Genomic DNA, 23,386 nt, shown 5'->3' with positions numbered 1-23,386 from the left:
CTGATGGAAGGTCATTGATATACACAACAAAAAGTAAGGGCCATAAGATGAAAACTTGGGAGACACTATATGTTATTGGTTTCCAGTTGGATGATGCTTGATAGCTTAATACACATCTTTTTCCTATTGACACCCTTTGTTTTCTAACAGAGATAAAGGATTTGAACCATTTTTCAGCACTTCCTGTTACACTGTAATCTTCTAATTTACTTAAAAGGATATTGTGGTTTACATAACAAAATGCTGTTCACAGATTACAAGATATACCAGTAGCCTCAAGAAGATGACTTTCTAAAATTTTTCAGAATGCAGGAAAAAGTGAAATTGGATGGAAGTTTGATGGTATTTCTTTATCTCCTTTCTTATGCAAAGGCTTGACTTCAGGATATTTCAACCACTCAAGAAATGTTCCACTGATAAATGGCTGGTTACACAAAAATAATTTAAAATGTCACTAAACTCATTGGCAACTGTTTAATCAACTTTGTTTATATATTATCACAGCCACTAGAATTTTTTGATGCTTAAAGGTTTTGTGGTAGACATTATTTCTACTGGCATAGTGAGGTTCATATTCATATTATTGTTGTTATCTGTAGCAACAGGTCTGAGATATTTCTTGGCAGCATCTACTGAACCTGACAATGCCATCTTTTCAGTAATAGTTATAAAGTGCTTATAGAAAAGTTCAGCAACATTGCATACATTTGTTACCTGTCTTTTTATTGACTTTCGTCTAATCTGGGTTAGTTTTGGGGAGAAACAGTTTTCAAATAAGTTAAGGACATCTTTAATAAAAGTAATGTATTTCTCATTCATGCTATGATCACTGTACACATCACTCCAGTTCCTAAAACAATCAATTTTTGGCTTACTGACTACCCTCTTGAACTCAGCTTTAGTAGATTTTATATTATGGAAATGGAAGAGGATGTAAATGAAGATGAAATGGGAGATACAATACTGCGTGAAGAGTTTGACAGAGCACTGGAAGACCTGAGTCGAAACAAGGCCCTGGGAGTAGACAACATTCCATTAGAACTACTGATGGCCTTGGGAGAGCCAGTCATGACAAAACTCTACCATCTGGTGAGCAAGATGTATGAGACAGGCGAAATACCCACAGACTTCAAGAAGAATATAATAATTCCAATCCCAAAGAAAGCAGGTGTTGACAGATGTGGAAATTACCGAACTATCAGTTTAATAAGTCACAGCTGCAAAATACTAACGCGAATTCTTTACAGACGAATGGAAAAACTGGTAGAAGCGGACCTCGGGGAAGATCAGTTTGGATTCCGTAGAAATGTTGGAACACGTGACGCAATACTAACCTTACGACTTATCTTAGAAGAAAGATTAAGAAAAGGCAAACCTACGTTTCTAGCATTTGTAGACTTAGAGAAAGCTTTTGACAACGTTAACTGGAATAGTCTCTTTCAAATTCTGAAGGTGGCAGGGGTAAAATACAGGGAGCAAAAGGCTATTTACAATTTGTACAGAAACCAGATGGCAGTTATAAGAGTCGAGGGGCATGAAAGGGAAGCAGTGGTTGGGAAAGGAGTGAGACAGGGTTGTAGCCTCTCCCCGATGTTATTCAATCTGTATATTGAGCAAGCAGTAAAGGAAACAAAAGAAAAATTCAGAGTAGGTATTAAAATTCATGGAGAAGAAGTAAAAACTTTGAGGTTCGCCGATGACATTGTAATTCTGTCAGAGACAGCAAAAGACTTGGAAGAGCAGTTGAACGGAATGGACAGTGTCTTGAAAGGAGGATATAAGATGAACATCAACAAAAGCAAAACGAGGATAATGGAATGTAGTCAAGTTAAATCGGGTGATGCTGAGGGGATTAGATTAGGAAATGAGACACTTAAAGTAGTAAAGGAGTTTTGCTATTTGGGGAGCAAAATAACTGATGATGGTCGAAGTAGAGAGGATATAAAATGTAGACTGGCAATGGCAAGGAAATCGTTTCTGAAGAAGAGAAATTTGTTAACATCGAGTATAGATTTAAGTGTCAGGAAGTCGTTTCTGAAAGTATTTGTATGGAGTGTAGCCATGTATGGATGTGAAACATGGACGATAACCAGTTTGGACAAGAAGAGAATAGAAGCTTTCGAAATGTGGTGCTACAGAAGAATGCTGAAGATAAGGTGGGTAGATCACGTAACTAATGAGGAGGTATTGAATAGGATTGGGGGGAAGAGAAGTTTGTGGCACAACTTGACTAGAAGAAGGGATCAGTTGGTAGGACATGTTTTGAGGCATCAAGGGATCACAAATTTAGCATTGGAGGGCAGCATGCAGGGTAAAAATCGTAGAGGGAGACCAAGAGATCAATACACTAAGCAGATTCAGAAGGATGTAGGTAGCAGTAGGTACTGGGAGATGAAGAAGCTTGCACAGGATAGAGTAGCATGGAGAGCTGCATCAAACCAGTCTCAGGACTGAAGACCACAACAACAACAACAACATATTCTGATCAGTATTAACATTTAAAGAAAGGAGCTGCATATCATGGTCTGAGAGGATACTTATTGTTGGTTTTCTAATGTAATTTTGTTTATTAAGCATTTCTATAAAGATATTAACAATAGCTGTCTTTGAGTCCTTAGTTACTCTGGTTTGAAAGTTAACAGTATGAATTAAGCTAAATGACAATACTACCGATTGCAGTAAGTTCTTACTTGACAAATTTTGTAGAAAATCTACATTAAAATTACCAGGAACCACTAATTCTTTCCTTTTTGTTGTTAAATAGACCAGTAGAGCTTCAAAGTAATTTATGAACAGATTAAAATTAGCTACTGGTATCAGTAGACACTTACTAATATGAATGATTTACTATGAAATTCTGCTTTGGTTGCACATCCTTCCATATATTGCTCTATGCAAAATTTATGAATGTCTATGTTATTAAATTTATACAATATTCTGAAAAGGAAAGTTACCACTCACCTTAAAACGAAGATGCTGAGTCGCAGGTAGGTACAACAAAAAGACTATCACAAATAAAGCTTTCCATTGTTTGATTATTTAATTTACAGCAAATTCTGATGAATGTGGCAACTCCCCCATTTGTGCCCTAAAAAGTGAGAAGCTAACCTAAATACTGCAACACTTAACACATCTATTCCAGCAGTCACATGATGCACAGAGAGGCAGATTATGTCAGCTGGGTTGGATGACTCTAATTCAACAGTGCAGATAAGTAGTTAATTTATTTTATTTCTTAGCCCTCAAATATTTTTATGTACTGAAGAGAGTTGCCATTTCACATTGACCAAGGCAAAACTGGGTAGAAAACAAATTTCTGCTGATTGGTGAAAATTTTTAACCAACAGCTGTGTTTGCTGATCCATTGTGCCAGAATTATTCTGTTTAGTTTCTTTCTTAAACTGAAAGTTCATTTCATTCGTGACCTCTCTCAGAACTTGCCTTCCTTCTGTTCTACCTATCATAAAAAATTTGCTGCTCCAGCACCTGTGACCACTGATATTTTACCACTCATGGCAGTGCCTTGCCCTCTCAAATTTCCAGCCATTAGCCCAGCCAGTTTATTCTTCCCATTCTTGCTGAGGTGTAGGCCATGTCTACTATAATCAACAGGAACCACACGAATATATGAACCCACACCTGACCCAAGCAGCCATTCCAACTCCAAATTAACTCTCTTGCAGAAGAGTCTAATGAGGTCAGTCACGGCAAATCAGAATATATACAAACTCCACACTTGTACGTATCATAGCTGATGCAATCTTTACTAGGTCATACTCTTATATCACACACAGGATCTCTTTCAGTATTGTTGCCCTGCCCACTCACAATAACCACTATGTGTTCCTTGGTAAAATCTTTACAGAGTGAACCTAAATCCCCTGTCACCTGACCCAGATCAGCACTAGGTTTAAAAAAATTGGGGACCTGGTATTCTGATCCTAATTCATCCTGCAGAGGTTGGCCTACAATAAAACTTTCTTTTTATTTGCTGACTTCCCAACATTCTTACTCAATTTTCTACTGAAAGTTTGTTGTGTCCTGTACACACTTACCTCTGCCTGAGGCTCATCAGCTCCTAGCTGAAGCTGTGTGACGAAGTTCTAAGCCTTTTCCTTGTGTTACCTGTTGGCACTTTCCACTTCTCTTTACTTTTCTCCCTCCTCAACTTGTCCAGATCTTCCCTAGTCTGATCTAATTCAGCCTGAAGGGCAGCAATTTTCCTCTCCTGTTCCACTATACTACATATCCAGCAGAATGACTTACGGCTCTGATGCACTTCCCCAATTCCGATGTCACTACAGTCACCCCAATGGAAGAAAACTACTGCATCTATTACACCAAATCCTGGGTCTAACAATTCTATGGTAAGTCAGGCACCTTTCACTCACGGTAAAAATTATACTTTAGTGAGAATATGTCAATTAATGGAAGAAAACTACTGCATCCATGACACCAAACTCTGGGTCTAACAATTCTACGGTAAGTCAGGCACTTTTCACTCATCGTAAAAATTATACTTTAGTGAGAATATGTCAATTAAATTACCAAAAAACAATAAAACAAGTTTATGAAAATTAGGCCTACTTGCAATTGTTGTTGTTGTTGTTGTTGTGGTGGTCTTCAGTCCTGAGACTGGTTTGATGCAGCTCTCCATGCTACTCTATCCTGTGCAAGCTTCATCATCTCCCAGTACTTGCTGCAACCTACGTCCTTCTGAATTTGCTTAGTGTATTCATCTCTTGGTCGCCCTCTATGATTTTTACCCTCCACACTGCCCTCCAATGCTAAATTTGTGATTCCTTGATGCCTCAGAACATGTCCTACCAACCGGTCCCTTCTTCTTGTAAAGTTGTGCCACAAACTCCTCTTCTCCCCAATTCTATTCAATACCTCCTCGTTAGTTATGTGATCTACCCATCTAATCTTCAGCATTCTTCTGTAGCACCACATTTCGAAAGCTTCTATTCTCTTCTTGTCTAAACTATTTATCGTCCATGTTTCACTTCCATACATGGCTACACTCCATACAAATACTTTCAGAAATGACTTCCTGACATTTAAATCTATACTTGATGTTAACAAATTCCTCTTCTTCAGAAACGCTTTTCTTGCCATTGCCAGTCTACCTTTTATATCCTCTCTACTTTGACCATCATCAGTTATTTTGCTCCCCAAATAGCAAAACTCCTTTACTACTTTAAGTGTCTCATTTCCTAATCTAATTCCCTCAGCATCACCAGACTTAATTCGACTACATTTCATTATCCTCGTTTTGCTTTTGTTGTATGTAATTGTATGTAAACAAAACTACTATGGGCAAAGTTTCTAGATCCCGAAATTAAATTTTCCCTGTGTTTCACAAATAGGAATTAAAACAATGAAGAGATTTGTTGTACTTAACATGTTGGAAAGAAAAAAGAACAGTTACATGAGATTCCTTAAGTTTACTGTGCCAAATTGTAAACTAAAGTACAACTGTAACCCTACTTTATGATCTTTTCATGTTTTCTGAAATAACTGCAAAGAAAAGTGACACATTAAATGTTATGCTTGGAAAACACACTCATACATATTTTGGATTAGTTACCAGTGTTAAACTGAGTCTTTTTCAGTATAAATCACTTATCTGTAGGAGAGCACAAAATTTTCATGTCTTGCCTGGTGCATAAGAGAGATGCAAAGACCATCAAATTCTACTGAATTTAATGCAAAACAAATTGAGGTATAACCAAAGAGCAAGGATTCAATTTTGAAATCAGGAAAGCTGAACTTTGTTACAGGTGCAATATCCTATATGCCAGGGAAACAGAATTGTGATCAATGTTATACCAAGTGTAGTGCTGAAATTATATTAAGAAGGTGCTAAAGAATCTAAAAATGGAGCTGAAAATTGATGAATATTTGAAATTTTCATATACACATATATACTGGTGAGACAGTATTCAAGTAACATGATTTGATCTCTACCCTGGCAACATCTATATGCATAAGTGATTAAGTATATGAAAACGAATTGTTGACTGCTAAACAAATTTTAGAAAATTTATGAGAAGTTACACAATTGTGTACAGATGGACATCATTTGGAATTTGGGTATTTTTCAAATAAATGTAAGATGATATGACTTAATACCTTCGTGGATGTTGATCTCCACCTCCTGATACCTCTGTCTTAATTTTTGATATGTTAGAAGTCCCTCCAAGACAGTCTTGGTGTTTGTTGGTGCCATGTTTTCACTGTGAATCAGGAATTATCCTAATATTCTGATAACACTGCCACAATCTTACAAACAGATATTATCCTGCCCAGTTAGTCCAGAAACACCTTCTTTCTCTCTCTCTCTCTCTCTCTCTCTCTCTCTTTTTTTTTTTTTTTTTACACCTTCATGCATGTCATCACCATGATCCAGCCACTGATCGGTTGTCAAATTATCATCCAGTGGCACAAATGATTTGGAAAACTAAACCAAATCCTTCACCAGGGCTTTGACTAAAATGAATGTGGGCTCCATTCTATAAGGCTTTAACTAGCTTCATACTTGTATGGATGGCCACTTCGAAATTGTGATTAACTTCAAATGCAACTGCACGACTGCTGCAAACAACCTACACTCTACATCACTTAAGATCTACACCACTGCTTCAACAGTTGTACCTCCTATATTCCTCCTCCTCTCCTTTCTCCTCAGCCTCAGCCACTTTGAAATGTACTGGTGGTAACTATTCATTCAGCACACACTCCATTCTCACCATGGCCCTCATCTATACACCCACTAGGCCCCTTTCTTAGTTGCTCTTTCACACTCACTTGCTCTCCACCCTTTCCGTTAATCCCATTAAAATCAAATAATGGAAAACTAATCCACATTGGTCACAGCATATATAGTAACCTAAACTCCTCCATCACTCTGTGATTCAAAGATTTATGATAAACAACAATACTGTCCAGAATAATAACTGTTCCTTAAATGTTTATATCCAGACAAAGCTTTTCACCACTAGAAATGTAGTCCAATGTTCACTTGACAAGATTCTCATATGTAAAACAGTTCAAGAATTTAACAGAGTTCTGGAGTATGCTCCCAGAATAAAATACAAGTCTCCAGACTAGACGTGCTTGCTTAATACCAGCATGTTTTGAAGTTTTATTCACCTTAAGTTTGTGGCTTTCTGCTATAACTGGATTTCTCCACAAATATTCATAATCAAGGTCATTTCTTCCAGGGAAACCAGTTTTCAACAGCCATTTCATGTTCACAGTAAAATTATAAAAACATAAGTTCTGAATATGTGATTAGTCATGCCCTGTGGTTGATAACAGTACCAACAGTATAACAAATTTGTATTAATTATAGTTATGCCACTTTTGGCAATAGTTATCACACAAAGAAAATGTAATAAAATTTAACATTGACAATAAGTGTGACACATGATTTCAAACAGTATTTTCGTCGTCTTTCTTATAATAAATACAAAATTATTACTATACGCACCAATTAGGTGTAGTAAATAACATTTCAAATGTCATAACTAATTCAGACTATAGTTATAAGAGTGGAAGAATATGAAACAGAAGAAAAAGGGAGGGAGACAGGGTTGTAGCCTGTCTCTGATGTTACTCAATCTGAGCACTGAACAGTTCATAAAGGAAACTGAAGAGAAATTTGGAAAAGGAACTAAAGGCCAAGGAGAAGAAATAAGAGCTTTTAGGTTTATCAGTGACATTGTAGTTCTCTCAGATAACTTGGAGGAGCAGCTGAATAGAATGAACAGTGCCTTAAAAAGGATTATAAGATGAAAATCAACAAATGATGAATTTATGTAGAAATATATTATAAGACTGATGACTATCTACGCACAGTATGCACCTGATATAGCTGATTAACACAGTTGTTGTTATTCATCCCTGGACTTCCCACAGTTTTAATATAACAAAAATGTTTATATTATGCATGTAAGTAAGTTCATTATGCTGTATATAAATGAATATCTTCAGAAGGTGTATATCTATGCATGAATTTAGCTTCATTGTGACTTACATAACTGAATATCTCAAAACAATTATATATTTATGCATGTATACAACTTCTATATTTCCTCTAGCTCTATGTGTAACAGTACAGAAGATTTCTGGAATCAATAAAAATTAAATCAGAACATAAAATAAGGGTAACAGAATGTAGTCAAATTAAATCAGATAATTCTAAGGGAATTAGATTACGAAATGACACACTAAAAGTCATATATGTGCTTTTCGATTCAAGCACTGAAAATTTGCCAACTGCTAATGTAGAGACAATATAAAATGATACTCCTTTCAAAAGTGCAGCTGGATCTACAAGTCATGTTTCCCAAGAAGAGTACTGCAATACAAAATGTGGACTGGCCATACCAAGAAAAGCAGTTCTCAAAAGGAGAAATTTATTAATTTACGGTGAAGGAAGTCTTTCTTGAAGGTATTTGTCTGGAGTGCACACTTGTACATGAGAGAGACATTGACAATAAACAGTCCAGACAAGAGAGCAGAAGCTATTGAAATGTGCTATAGATGGTTTTCAATGAGCTACCGCAAGAACTCAAAAATCTTAGCGGTAATCCACGTGCTTTCAAACTGAAACTGAAGAGTTTCCTCATGGGTCATTCCTTCTATCCTGTCGAGGAGTTCCTTGAAAAATTAAACTGATTCCTGTGTTATACTGCTGATTGTGTTTACATAATCATATGGCTTGTTGTTTTTTTTATTGGTTCATTAACATTTTATTTTATCTGTTATTACTTTTATGTTGTAATTTCATTCACTGACACATTCCATGACCTTGGAGATTTGCTGCTCAATTTGGTTCTAAGGAACTAGATATGTAAAATAAAATAAATAAACAAATATTGAAGATGATGTGGGTACATCAAATAACTAGTGAGGAGATACTGAATGAAATTGCAGAAAAAAGAAGTATGGCACAACCTGATAAAAGAAGGCATCAATTGATGGAACATGTCTTGAGACATGAGGGAATCACCAATTTGATAATGAAGGGAAATGTGGGAGATAAATACTGTAGAGGGGGACCAAGGCTTGACTACAGTAAGCAGGTCCAAATGGACATAGGCTGCAGTAGTTATGTTGAAATGAAGATGCTTGCACAGGATATACTAGTGTGGAGAGTTGTATCAAACTAATCTTTGGACTGAAGACCACAATAACAACAATAACAAAAATTTAATGAAACCATAAAATTTATGTGTCACCTTACATGGGTGAACATGCCACTATATTATTGTGTCTATCACTTGCCACTGGATTACTCCTTTTTCTGTAGAACCACTGTACACAGTTTTCTTTATGACATTATCATACTTGTTAGTGGATTGTTTGCCACTGTTTCTAGCCTCATTGGTGGGGCCCACTATTAGTACCCATAGGCGGTAGCTTTTTTCTGGCTGACCTTAATGTCACTGGTTAGCCCCAACTACCTCTGGACACCTATACACACCAAGATATCTTGTGACCACTATAACCCCTGAGTGAGCTGTGATGCTATCTAATCTCACACACAACACAATAATCTATCATATGTACCTGGAAAATTTTGGAAGTGAGAAAGCAAAGAATTTTTTTACCTGTTGGATGTAGTGCTACACAATATATTTCTTCTTTGTACTGTTTTATTAGTTCCTGTTTTGCAGTTTGGTAGTTCCATATTCTAACAGTTCTGTCAGTTTCACCACAGGTCATGAATATGGGTTTCCATGGACATGAAGTCAGACTTGTGATAGGGCCATGGTGCAACTGTTCACCCAACAGACTAAATGTTTTTGTTGTCCCCTGAAAAGATAATGCAGTTTATAAATGAGGTGCAATATATTTCAGCATCTGATGTTCTGAAGAACACTTTTACCTGGACACTGTCTGATTCCCACAATTGTGCAGTATATATTTGTGAGCAATTTGTTGTAGCAAGAAGTTGATTGCCTTTGATGTCAACATTTAAGTTCTGAATATAGTTGAGATCAAGGAGTCTGTCAGAAAAGTCAGGTTTTGGAATCACAATTATATTTATTTTCTCATATATGTAACTAGATTTCTTCTCAAAAAGATGGACTGCTCCCATTCCACATGAGAAGGCAAAACCTCTTGGGAACACTTCTATATCATGCACCTCAATGCTTAGGCATGATGAATCCTTATCAACTGCAGTTATATTTGAGGAGGAGGAAGTTGCACTTCTGTAATACCAGAAAAAAAATACATTCAGAAGACTGTCAATTAACAACTGAAACGCAACAGCCCAATTGTAATGAATGAAATTTATTATAAAATATGAACTGTTTTGTATTGTGTGCTTCAATTTTTGTTATGACACAGTTCAAACTATGACATTTGTTTTATTGTTCATTTCTTTATAAGTGTTTCATAGGAATGTTGTACAGGGTGTGGCAAATAAAAGTGGCCTGAATGAGTGGATATGTTTGTCAGCATTAATAGAGGAGGAAAAGACTTACAACTACTTCCAACAGGATGGAGCAACTGACCATACAGCCACCTGAACCTTGGAGCACATTCACACGGTCTTCACACTTGACAGTTGTTAGCTGAGGTCGATCTGGTTGCAGCCCTAGCTGGCCACCCAGGTCACCTGATCTGTCAGTGTGTGACAAAGCAAGGTGGGATAATTTTAATTCCCCTCTTGTTTTGCCATCTGCCTTCTTAAATTCATTTTATCACTTTGAACTAATTACCATTAACATATGTGAGCATAATTTGCATTTTCATAATAGAGAAAGGTTGGCCATCAGTTTTAAAGAATACAGCACCAGATTTAATTTTGGGCTTAGTTTTATGTATGTAATGATTTTCTAATTTATTCTGATTATTCCTAGTTAGTATCTTTCATTATTGGGCAAAATCAGTAATTGTTTCGTAAATTAAATTCTACTGTTGACATATAAACAAATGTAAATTCTGCACTAAGTATAAATATTTGGAGGAACAACTAATAGTAATTTTAAAGGATCTGTTTGGATCTATTCAAAAATGTGTTAGCAAAGCCAGCACTTAATTAATTCCAAAGTAATTAACAGTTTTGTCAAAAGTATTGTTTGCATAACTATATACGTTAATTTCATGATTTAAAAAAATAATTCAGCTTAACCCTTATAGAAGAAGAAACTGTTAAAAAGACACAATTTTTCAATGTAAGAGAGGCATTTGAAAAGTCCGTGCAAAAATAAAAACTACTTACATGTTTGGGGTGAACCTTTTTTATTTTTCAATATAGTCTCCTTTCAAGCTTTACACTTCGTCCAACCTTTCAGCCTTATACACTTCGTCCAATGCTGTTCTAATTTGTTGATGCCTTCCGAATAATAGGAATTGTCCAAGTCTGCAAAATAACTATTAGTTGCTGCAATCACCTCCTTGTTTGAATAAAATCTTTGTCCCGCCAGCCATTTCTTCAAATTGGGGAACAAACAGTAGTCCGAGGGAGCAAAGTCTGGAGAATAGGGGGGATGTGAAACGAGTTGGAATCCTATTTGCATTAATTTTGTGACCACAACTGCTGAGGTGTGTGCTGGTGCATTGTCGTGGCGGAAAAGGAATTTTTTTGTGGTCAAATCACCGGAGTTTTTCTTGCAGCTCAGTTTTCAAATGGTCCAATAATTATGAGTAATATTCACCTGTAATAGTTTTACCCTTTTTCAGATAGTCGATGAGGATAATCCCTTGCAAATCCCAAAAGACAGTTGCCATAACCTTTCCACCCGAAGAAATGGTCTTTGTCTATTTTGGTGCGGATTCTCCCTTGGTAACCCATTGTTTAGATTGCTGTTTGGTCTCAGTAGTATAGTAACGTATTCATGTTTCATCCACAGTGACGAAACAATGCTTAAAGTCCTGCGAATTCTTCCTGAACAGCTGCAAACCATCCTTGCAACACTTCACACTATTCCATTTTTGGTCAAGCGTGAGCAATTGCGGAACCCATCTTGCAGATAGCTTTCTCATGTCCAAATGTTTATGCAAAATGTTATGTACTTGTTCATTCAAGATGCCAAGAGCACTAGTAATCTCATGCATCTTAACTCCTCCTTCATCCATCACCATATCATGGATTTTATCAATGATTTCTGGAGTCATAACCTCCACACGGTTTCCAGAATGTTCACCATCACTTGTGCCCATATGGCCACTCCAAAAAAATATTGAAACCACTTATAATCGAAAGTTCAGAGTCACCGCAATGTTTATCAAGTTTCTCTTTAGTCTCCTGAGGCATTTTGCCTTTCATAAAGTAATGTTTAGTGACCACACGAAATTCTTTTTCGTCCATTTTTTGACAATCACTTGGCTTCCTTGATTCACATGAATGCCAAACACAAAGAAATAGACCAATATGGCTGAAACTTGGTGTGCTTCTTTCCAAAGATGCTACTAACTAAACATGACCTCGATACGCGCCAGTGGTGCCATCTCTCGGGCTTTGCACAGACTTTTCAAATACCCCTCGTATTCAGTTGATTTAATGAGTTAAGTTTTAATAGTAATTTCTGTAAATTAAACTTCAAACAATGTGAAGTTTCAGTGCCTATTATTGCGAGGATATGTAAAGGCCCAATTTTTGGTCATGAGTCTGTCAGTCCATGGCCAAGTTTCAGACGAGAAACCTGTGTTGATTAAAACTACAACAATGCTTCAACTTAATCATGAAATAAGTGTTACACAAATAGGCCATGTGTTAAAACAGTGACAATGTCTGCTCCATAAGTACCTGATTATTCTTCAAGAACTGTGGACTTTGTGGTTAGGCTTTTACTGCTAGTAGATGTTCAACAGGAAACTATTGTAGCAGTATGTGGAGGCTTGCCTGGTAACTATTAATGAGGCTTTCAAAAGTTAAACAATAGTGCACTGGCCATATATAAATGTGTATATGGGGGGGGGGGGTTTGTGAAAAGTGAAAGAAAAAGACAGTAAAACGCAACTGAGCATCTGTCGGCTACATTATTTACCGTACTCAATGTCCAAATTACAAAGCCCATTTTTCAACCAGTGTAGCAACACAATACATCGACACCGAGGACAACAAGTGAAGAAATAAACAAACGCAGGTGGAACCACTACATGTGGTGCCCTTGCGGGTGAGGAATATTAGACGTAGGCACAATAGACAAGGACTTGTGAACTTTGAAAAGTGAAATCAACAGTGGTTGACAACAAAGAAGGTGCAGCAGCCAATCAGTGAGCGGGTTCTATGGAAGCAGCCACTGAGTACAGGAGAAGCCAATCAGCATGCATGTGGACGCAGCTGACTGGGATAAACAAGACGCTTTGCCCAGAGAATTACAACACACAGCAGACAAAAAATTGATATGACAACTGCAGCAACAGCAGTAGCAGAACAGCAGAAGATGTGTAATTAAAAACAAGGTAATTCATTGCAAAAGCTGTTTTGTATTAAGTGATACATAATGAGTGACCTTAACAAACAAGACAGTGTGACTGAGGACAAAGCTGTAGAGGTTAAGTTGTTAAATGAACAGGAGGACGTAAGTGCGACTGCTTCTGTAGCTGAATATAAATCAGACATGGATGTAACTTTGAAGGATGGGGATGAAAGTCTTATTGTAAAGACTGAAATGGACAAAAACAGTACTGATGTGGATAAGACCATTAACGTTAAGGAAAAACCTAGTAGCGCAACTTAGCAAGGGAAAAAGTTTCTGGCAGACGAAAATTGGGTAGAAAAGTTAAGTTATATTATGAATAATATGAATACAAAAGAAGAACTGAGATAGCTAGCTTAAAACATGAACTGAAGAAAGAAATTAAAAAGGAAATTAAGGTAGTTAGCACTAATCTTTCAGAATTAAATAAGAAGTTTAATGTAGTAGTTAAAGACTGCGATAATACAAATGAGAAATTAACATTGAGTAGTAAATGTGTAGAAGAGAGAGAGAGAGAGAGAGAAACTTTGTGATGACAGTAGTAGGAAGACGGAGGTTTTCGAGAAACAATATGCTGAAAATAGAGTCAAAGTTGAGAACCACATCGATCAGATTAAACATGATTCAGAAACAGATAGAAAACAAGGGTGCAGTAGTGGTAGAGGAAAAACTGGAAAAAGTAAATGAAATTGTAGATTCAAAATTGACTGAAATAGAGAAAAAAGTGGAAGAGGTACCAAATCTAGAGCATAGTGTAAGTGAAAGTGTTTCTAATTCTGACTGTAAGTGCAATGATGACAGCAATGACGAATCCAATAGTGATTTGAATCTATAATTAATGATGAGTGCAATGTGTTAAGTAAAGAAAAGATTGAGGATTTCTTGTATGAACAAGAACACATGGTAAGTAAAATGGAAATGTGGCACCCTGTAGTAACAGCAAGTGTACAATGTATACACGTTAAGTGTTTACTGGACAGTGGTAGTGATTTGAATGACATTTCACAAGCATTTTTTGAATCTATTAAGGGCATAATAGTGATGCCTGTTTCTGAAATAAAAATTGTTGGTGCTATTGGTAAGCTATTAAGAAGTGTGAAACGAGAGATATTATCAACTGTGAAATTGGCAAAACAGCTGTTGAAATACAGTTTATTGGTAATTCAAAATCTCAGCATTGATGTAATATGAGAGACTAATTTCTTGTGTAAATAGCAAGTAGGGGGTTCAACATTCTGTGTTGGATTCATTATGTGGCAATAATCCTTACTCCCAGCTGCCTGTCACAATTTTCATATTTCCTGAGGCAGTCAGACTCTTCTCCTATCCTATCTGTAGTTTATAAGTAAATCAGAAACACTCTCTTCGACTTTCATGTAATTTTGTACCATAGCATAGATAAAAATAAAAATGTCGTGTGACTAGGGCCTGCTACCAGGTAGACCATTCGCTGGGTGCAAGTCTTTTGATTTGACACCACTTTGGCAACTTGCACGTCGATGGGGATGAAATAATGATGATTAAGACAACACAACACCCAGTCCCTGAGCAGAGAAAAATCTCCAACCCAGCCGGGAATCACACCTGAGCGCTTAGGATTGACATTCTGTTGCGCTGACCACTCTGCCACCGGGGACGGACACAGCATAGATTATGTTGTGTTAGTTATTAGTAACTAATCATAAGAGGATGGAACAAAATAAAGTGGTACCATGATTAAAGAATTTATGTCAAACAAGAAGGTAATGTACAGAGAAAATGAAAGGTGTCATCTGAAGGAATCAGCTCATTGGTGTAGCAGCAAAGGCAATATGCAGGATAAACTATCTTGAATACAAGATATTAATATTAATTGTGGTATAATAGAAGGGTCTGTGTTCAGTGCAATCAGTATATGTTAGGTAACTATCTATCTGTGTCATGGTACAGTCTTTTCGAACATTAAGGAATTACAACTTTAGGCATAGTTGCCTGGAGTATTGTGTGTGGAATGTATGAGCAAGACCTGTATGTATATCACCCTTCAGGCTAGAATACAGTGAAACAATAGTTTTTCTGAGTGATAATTTTGTCTGATCAGTAATGAGAGTTAAATTTGCCTCAGCATAAGGAGATGTTACTGTGGAGTGTTTTTCTGTAGAATCAATTTTGCATTAGATAAGCAGAGCAGGTGGTTACTTATTAGATAATGAAGCAATAAGGAAATAATAATAAAATAATGAATAATGGTAAGGATATTAATGGTTAGGGAGCCTGTCTCTGTGGTAGGGATATTTTTTGAGAATGCACTCCACTAGCTAACAAGGTAAGTAATGTAAGTATAATAATGGAGCTGACAGACATGATTAATGAAAACTGGGCAATTCATAACACTACAGCTGGGAATAAGAGTTTAACAGAAAGAGTAATATTTTAGTGAGGTGGAAGAAATATAATACTAAATCATCAGATCAATGGGTTATCTGAAAACTTCTATTTGTGTTCTGAGGAATTATGAGCTTAAAATGGTGATACTGGAACAAAGAACAATAAGTTTTCTGAGTAACTGATAACAGTGGTGTGAGACTGATGTGAATATTATGACAGGTCAACTATTTGGTAACATATTGTGATGAATTAATTTTCTGGTTGAATGAGAGTAGAGCTCAGAGTTGACTGGAGAATTAGAGCAGTAATTTGGTACAACTTCAATCCCCTTAATTTTGATTTGGGTAATTATTAAGTTGTGTAATGACTATTCTTTTTTCATGATTAGTAAATCTATACTACTGCACCTACTGAGTTTTTGCTAGAGGTAATGCACATCTTGAGTTTTTGCTATTTTGCAAGTGGGAAAGAAACAAAAGTCTTTCAAGTTTAACGCGTTTCAAACAGTTATGACTTTGAGTAATGTTTTGTAGTGTAATGTGCACTTGATTTAAATTTTTATTAGTCCACACCTTTTGTACTGTAGTCAAATTTAGTACTAATTATTGTAAAGTTATAACAACTATGAAATGTATTTATATATGATGTATGACTATCATTTGCCATTAGTGTTAAATTTTTTTTTTCTTAGACTTAAGTTAGAAGTGTACTAAAGTAGAATATTTTGTCTGATTTTTTCATGTACTGTGGCGGAGGAGAACCACCTCCAAGGGAAGTAATCGTGGTGCATTTCCTTGCTAACTGCCACTTGGACCTGTTGAAGGTGTGGGCAGCTTGGTGAGAAAATGTGTAAGAGCTCATCAAAAAAAAATGAAAGTGCTTGTGAGAATTACTAAAAACTGAGCAAGTGAATTTTTTTTGTCTAAACATGAACTGCAATGCGCAGTGTAATTTAAATTTTGCTACCCAAGAGGATTAATTTTTTGGGTTAAGCAAGACAGGACTTGCATAAAATGGTATGTATCTTTAAATATAATCTTGTAATATAATATGTTTTGATAAAAGCAGAGGTTGAAAATACCGCTTCAGTTGTAAATTTCTTTATTTTCACAGGACCGGTTTCAGACTGTTATAAGCTCATCATGAGCGCAGTCCCTGTTCTGCGCTCATAGGCACCACACCACACCTGGTACACACAGCGCTCAGGGACCACAGCACAGCTACAACAGTATGAAACCGGGCATGTGAAAATAAAGAAATTTACAACTGGAGTGGTATTTTCAACCTATGCTAAAATGCTCAGTTGCGAATGTTCTTCGAACAGGATTGTTTGTTTTGATAAAAGTATAACATGTGGATCTATAGCGACATTGTACAATACACTGTATGTAATTATTTTGTATGAGGATTTTCATATGGCCGGTTCACATAAGTATAAATTTGAAAAAAACATATATACTGTAGTTTTTGATAGGATTTATTATGTAATATTATTTTTTGTGTGGATTTTAAACCCAATTTCTGGCGTCACTTGTGGTCACTGAACTGCCAATTTAGCTATTAGCAATATCTATCTGGCCAATCCAATGAGGGGGTGATGTGACGAAGCAAGCTGGGATAATTATAATTCCCCTCTTGTCTTGCCATCTGCCTCCTTAAATTCATTTTTTTCACTTTGAACTAATTACCATTAACAAATGTGAGCATAATTTGCATTTTCATAATAGAGAAAGATTGGCCATCAGTTTTAAAGAATATAACAGTAGATCTAATTTTGTGCTTAGTTTTATGTTGTAATTGATTTTCTAATTTATTCTGATTATTCCTAGTTAGTATCTTTCTTTATAGGGAAAAATCAGTAATTGTTTCATAACTTAAATTCTATTGTTGACATATAAACAAATGTAGATTCTGCACTAAGTATAAATATTTGGAGGAACAACTAATAGTAATTTTAAAGGATCTGTTTGGATCTATTCAAAAAACATGTTAGCAATGCCAGCCCTTAATTAATTCCAAAGTAATTAACAGTTTTGTCAAATGTATTGTTTGCATAACTATCTATGTTAATTTCATGATTTAAACAAATAATTCGGCTTAACCCTTACAGAAGAAGAAACTGTTAAAAAGACGCAATTTTTCATTGTATTCAGTTAATTTAATTAGTCAAGTTTTAATTGTAATTTCTGTAAATTACACTTCAAAGAATGTGTAGTTTCGGCATCTATTATTGCGAGGATATGTAAGGGTCCAATTTTTGGTCAGGAGTCAGTCAGTCCACAGCCAAGTTTCAGATGAGAAACCTGTGTTGATTAGAACTACAACAATGCTTCAACTTAACCATGAAATGAGTGTTACACAGTTAGGCTGTGTGTTAAAATAGTGACAGTGTCTGCTCCATACATACCTGACTATTCTTCAAGAACTGTGAACTTTGTGGTTAGGCTTCTAATGCTCACAGATGTTCAATGGGAAACTACTGTAGCAGTGTGTGGAAGTTTGCCTGGTAACTATTAATGAGGCTTATTGAAAGTTAAACAATAGTGCGCTGGCCATATATAAATGTGTACATGGGGGGGTTGTGAAAAGTGAAAGAAAAAGACAGTGAAACGCAACTGATCATCTGTCGGCTACATTATTTGCCATAGTCGATGTTCAAATTACAAAGCCCATTTTTCAGCCAGTGCAGCAATGCAGTACATCGACACCGAGGACAACAAATGAAGAAATAAACAAATGTAGGTGGAACCACTACGAATGTGTGATTAGTTAGTGTGAGGAGACCTCAAGTCTAAGGTGTATCATGACAACCCTGATAGTCTTCTAGAACTGCGGCAGAACATTTTGGATGAAATTGCAAGAAATTTCAGCAGTCCAGCTTCAATCCACCTTCAACAGCTTGTTGACCAAGGCCCAAAGTGCCAAGAGATGAATGGTGGTCACTTTCAACATCTGAAATAATTAGGTTAATGCTGTGTTTCCTTTCCTCTGCTGTGTCTCTTTGCACCCTGGAAACTCTGTTCTCCAGGCCACTTTTATTTACCCCACCCTCTATTTCACATACAACTTTTCAACGTAAAACAAAACAAACTATTAAAAACAGACTGTACTGATACAAACATTGCTGATATACTCATAAAATGAAAAATATGTCATGCTCTCCTAAAAATCAGTAATGAAGTGAATTAGGAATTGCCATAAGAAGGAATAATTTGAATAATCATTTCAAACATGCTTATTCATATATCCACTATCTGATCAAAAGTATGCTTTATATAATACCTAATAGTGGATGTTAATATGGAGTGCATCCATCCTCTGCCTTTATGATGGTTTGAACTCTGCTGCAGAAACTTTCAATAAGGTGCCTGAATGAAATAAAATATGTTCATACCCTGTTACATTTAGTGTTTCCTTAAGTGCAATAACAGCTCCACACCTTCTTTACGAGCATAGCTGAAAAATTGGTCAAAAATAAGCCTAACACAAACTACCAACCAGCAAACCAAAAATATCACACATGTGCAGTGTCAATTTTCATTACCAAAGCCACTGAAAATGACGTTGAAAAAGCCCTCAGAGAGATAAAAAATTCATATTCAGCTGGAATTGATGGTAGCCCAGCAAATGTCATCAAAAATTGTGTTCTCACAATTGCTGAACCATTAACTCACCTCTGTGACTGTTCTTTCCATGCAGGTACTTTCCCTGAAGCTCTGAAACTTTCTAAAGTAATTCCTATCTTCAAAAAAGATGATAAGAAAGATATGAATACCTGCAATCTCATCCTGATTTTCTAAAGTTTTTGAAAAAATAATGTACAAAAAACTGATGGACTTCATTGGAAAAAAAAGATTTACTAAGTTTACTTCAACATGGGATGGGTTCAGAAGCAACAAATCTACTGAAACTGCAGTATATGATTGCATAAATATGCTATTAGATCTTTTAGATAAAAAACAACCCATAACAGGCATATTTCTGGCTCTGTCAAAGGCTTTTGACACTGTTGACCACAAAATATTACTGGAAAAAATAGAACACTATGGTATTGGATTGCTTCATTCCTAACCTATCGAATGCAGAGAGCCAGCGTGAAATACACTAACAGATAAACCAACTCAATAACCGAAATCCTATCGAGTAATAAAACTGTAAAGCAAAGTGTACAACAGGGCTCAGTATTGGGACCTCTACTTTTCCTCCTGTCTATTAATGACTTGAGCCTGAATGTAGATGCACACAAAACAATAATATCTGCTGATGATGCAACTGTACTCCTCAAATGGGAGAATACAGAGGCTGTGCAGAAAGCTGTGAACTTGGCCACTGAACAAAAGCTGTGAACTTGGCCACTGAACAACTCAGCAACTGGGCTAAAATCAACAGATTAACTATCAACACCAAAAAGAACTTTCACACAACACTACACAAAATGCAAATTCCTCTCAGCCACTTGTCACTGTAAATAACCAGCCAATAGATACTGACACTGTTTTCAAATTCCTGGGTCTGTGGGTTCAAGATAACCTGAAATGGAATACACACACGGGAAAGGTAAATGCCAGAATTAGTACTGGCTGTTATGCATTGAGTGTACTGAAATCATGTGCTAGCCTGAAAACAGTTACATACAAGCCCACCTAAAATATGGTGTGATATTCTGGAGAAATTCTCCAACTGCCCTGAGCACATTCAAAATCCAGAAGAGAGCAATGAGGATTATTACTGGGAGCAAACCCAGAGACTCCTGCAAACTCATCTTCAGAAAGTTATAAATCCTTACAGTGCCTTGCCTATACATTCTCGAGACTCTAAAATTTTTCAGAAACCACATAGTGCCAACTGACCCCAAAGTCGTAAAAAGTAATGAAATACATAAACACAACACCAGGAAAAACTCAAACCTGCATGTTTTATGTACAAACACTCAACTCTGTATAAAGGGAGGTTTCCATATGGGCCTCAAACTGTTCAACAATGTTCCCACTAGTATTAAGTCCATCGAAGACAACACAAAATTTAGCAAAGCCGTGAAGTCATATTTATTGTGTCACTGTTTTTTCTCATAAATGAATACCTAGAACAGTAATCTTGCTATTTATGTTAAATTGAAAACACTGAGCAATGGAGTGAAGTAAACTTAACCAATCATTGCAATATAATACATTAGGATACTATATGTTAATATACACTCCTGGAAATTGAAATAAGAACACCGTGAATTCATTGTCCCAGGAAGGGGAAACTTTATTGACACATTCCTGGGGTCAGATACATCACATGATCACACTGACAGAACCACAGGCACATAGACACAGGCAACAGAGCATGCACAATGTCGGCACTAGTACAGTGTATATCCACCTTTCGCAGCAATGCAGGCTGCTATTCTCCCATGGAGACGATCGTAGAGATGCTGGATGTAGTCCTGTGGAATGGCTTGGTAGTTGACTTACACCTTCTAGAGCACGTTGGGTGGCACGGGATACATGCGGACGTGCATTGTCCTGTTGGAACAGCAAGTTCCCTTGCCGGTCTAGGAATGGTAGAACGATGGGTTCGATGACGGTTTGGATGTACCGTGCACTATTCAGTGTCCCCTCGACGATCACCAGTGGTGTACGGCCAGTGTAGGAGATCGCTCCCCACACCATGATGCCGGGTGTTGGCCCTGTGTGCCTCGGTCGTATGCAGTCCTGATTGTGGCGCTCACCTGCACGGCGCCAAACACGCATACGACCATCATTGGCACCAAGGCAGAAGCGACTCTCATCGTTGAAGACGACACGTCTCCATTCGTCTCTCCATTCACGCCTGTCGCGACACCACTGGAGGCGGGCTGCACGATGTTGGGGCGTGAGCGGAAGACGGCCTAACGGTGTGCGGGACCGTAGCCCAGCTTCATGGAGACGGTTGCGAATGGTCCTCGCCGATACCCCAGGAGCAACAGTGTCCCTAATTTGCTGGGAAGTGGCGGTGCGGTCCCCTACGGCACTGCGTAGGATCCTACGGTCTTGGCGTGCATCCGTGCGTCGCTGCGGTCTGGTCCCAGGTCGACGGGCACGTGCACCTTCCGCCGACCACTGGCGACAACATCGATGTACTGTGGAGACCTCACGCCCCACGTGTTGAGCAATTCGGCGGTACGTCCACCCGGCCTCCCCGCATGCCCACTATACGCCCTCGCTCAAAGTCCGTCAACTGCACATACGGTTCACGTCCACGCTGTCGCGGCATGCTACCAGTGTTAAAGACTGCGATGGAGCTCCATATGCCACGGCAAACTGGCTGACACTGACGGCGGCGGTGCACAAATGCTGCGCAGCTAGCACCATTCGACGGCCAACACCGCGGTTCCTGGTGTGTCCGCTGTGCCGTGCGTGTGATCATTGCTTGTACAGCCCTCTCGCAGTGTCCGGAGCAAGTATGGTGGGTCTGACACACCGGTGTCAATGTGTTCTTTTTTCCATTTCCAGGAGTGTATGTTAACAATGTTAACTGATATTTTCCGACATCTGTAACACACTGTGCACCATCAGATCACATGGAATAAATAAATAAATAACAATGGGAAACTCTCACATACCATAACACTACCTCCTGCATAATCCACTGGTAGCACTACACATGATGGCAGGTAACATTCTCCAGGCACTTGCCAAACCCATACTCCATACACCGTATTACCACAGGGTATACTGTGATTCATCACTGCAAATCACTTGTTTTCAGTCATCCACTGTCCACTGGCATCACTCTTTACACTGTCTAAAGTGTCACTTAGCACTGACTACACAAATGTGTGTGTCTTATGAGGAGCTGCTCAACTATTGTCCCTCCTTTATAATAAACTCCCTACACACAGTCCTTGTGCTAGTTGGACTGCCGGTAGCACTTAAGAATTCCTTCAGCAGATTTCATGCTACTGTTTACAACCACCTTCCACATTGCATGACAGTCACTGCCCATCAAAACATGAAGCCTGCTTTAGCTGTGATTGTTCCTTCGCATTTCCACGTCACAATCACATTGCCAACAGTCAACTTGAGCAGCTTTAGAAATGTTGAAATGTCCCTGATTGATCAGTTACTCAGGTAACATCTAAGACTAGTCCATGTTTGAAGTCACTGGTCTCTCTGACCAACTCCTTCTGCTGTCTCTGCATCTCTACTGACATTACAATACTAGTCACCTTTTTTTTATACTGGCAGGTCCACCTCTCATGACATCTAATGGACAATTCTGTATTGCGTATGGGAGTCTGGATACTTTTGACAAACAACAGTTTTAACATATCTGTGTGACAGTATTCAAAATAGAGAAACAATTTGATAAAATAAACAAATGATATTTTCCTACAAAGGTAAAAGAGAGAGAACACTGTAGCAGGGAACAGCAAAGAAAAGTTGTTATTTTTTCTCATGCACTAAGGATGGCAGATCTTTGTACTTCACATGGCATCCTTTAGAATTCTCCCTAATGAAAAAAAATCAAGAAAATAACAATCCATTTAATCAAAAATGTTAATTGTATTCAACAGAAAAAGGGAAGTCAGATCCAAATATGGCACC

At 37.5% G+C, this 23,386-nt stretch overlaps 1 protein-coding gene across 1 annotated transcript in view; it reads right to left on the bottom strand.

The window, feature by feature from the left end:
• The window catches only part of LOC126244272 (cilia- and flagella-associated protein 57-like), a 296,500-nt gene that overhangs the window by 231,232 nt on the left and 41,882 nt on the right, over positions 1 to 23,386 (bottom strand). Inside the window, exons 5-6 of the mRNA XM_049948227.1 lie at positions 9,899 to 10,226; positions 9,621 to 9,825 (exon numbers count right to left, since the gene is read on the bottom strand). Coding sequence (XP_049804184.1) covers positions 9,621 to 9,825; positions 9,899 to 10,226 — 533 coding nt within the window. The remainder of the gene's footprint in view (positions 1 to 9,620; positions 9,826 to 9,898; positions 10,227 to 23,386) is intronic.

The sequence above is a fragment of the Schistocerca nitens genome, chromosome 1 (genome assembly GCF_023898315.1).
Source record: "Schistocerca nitens isolate TAMUIC-IGC-003100 chromosome 1, iqSchNite1.1, whole genome shotgun sequence".
Lineage (NCBI taxonomy): Eukaryota > Metazoa > Arthropoda > Insecta > Orthoptera > Acrididae > Schistocerca > Schistocerca nitens.
Note: the sequence above shows the minus strand (reverse complement) of the source record. Positions and strands in the feature narration are given on the sequence as shown.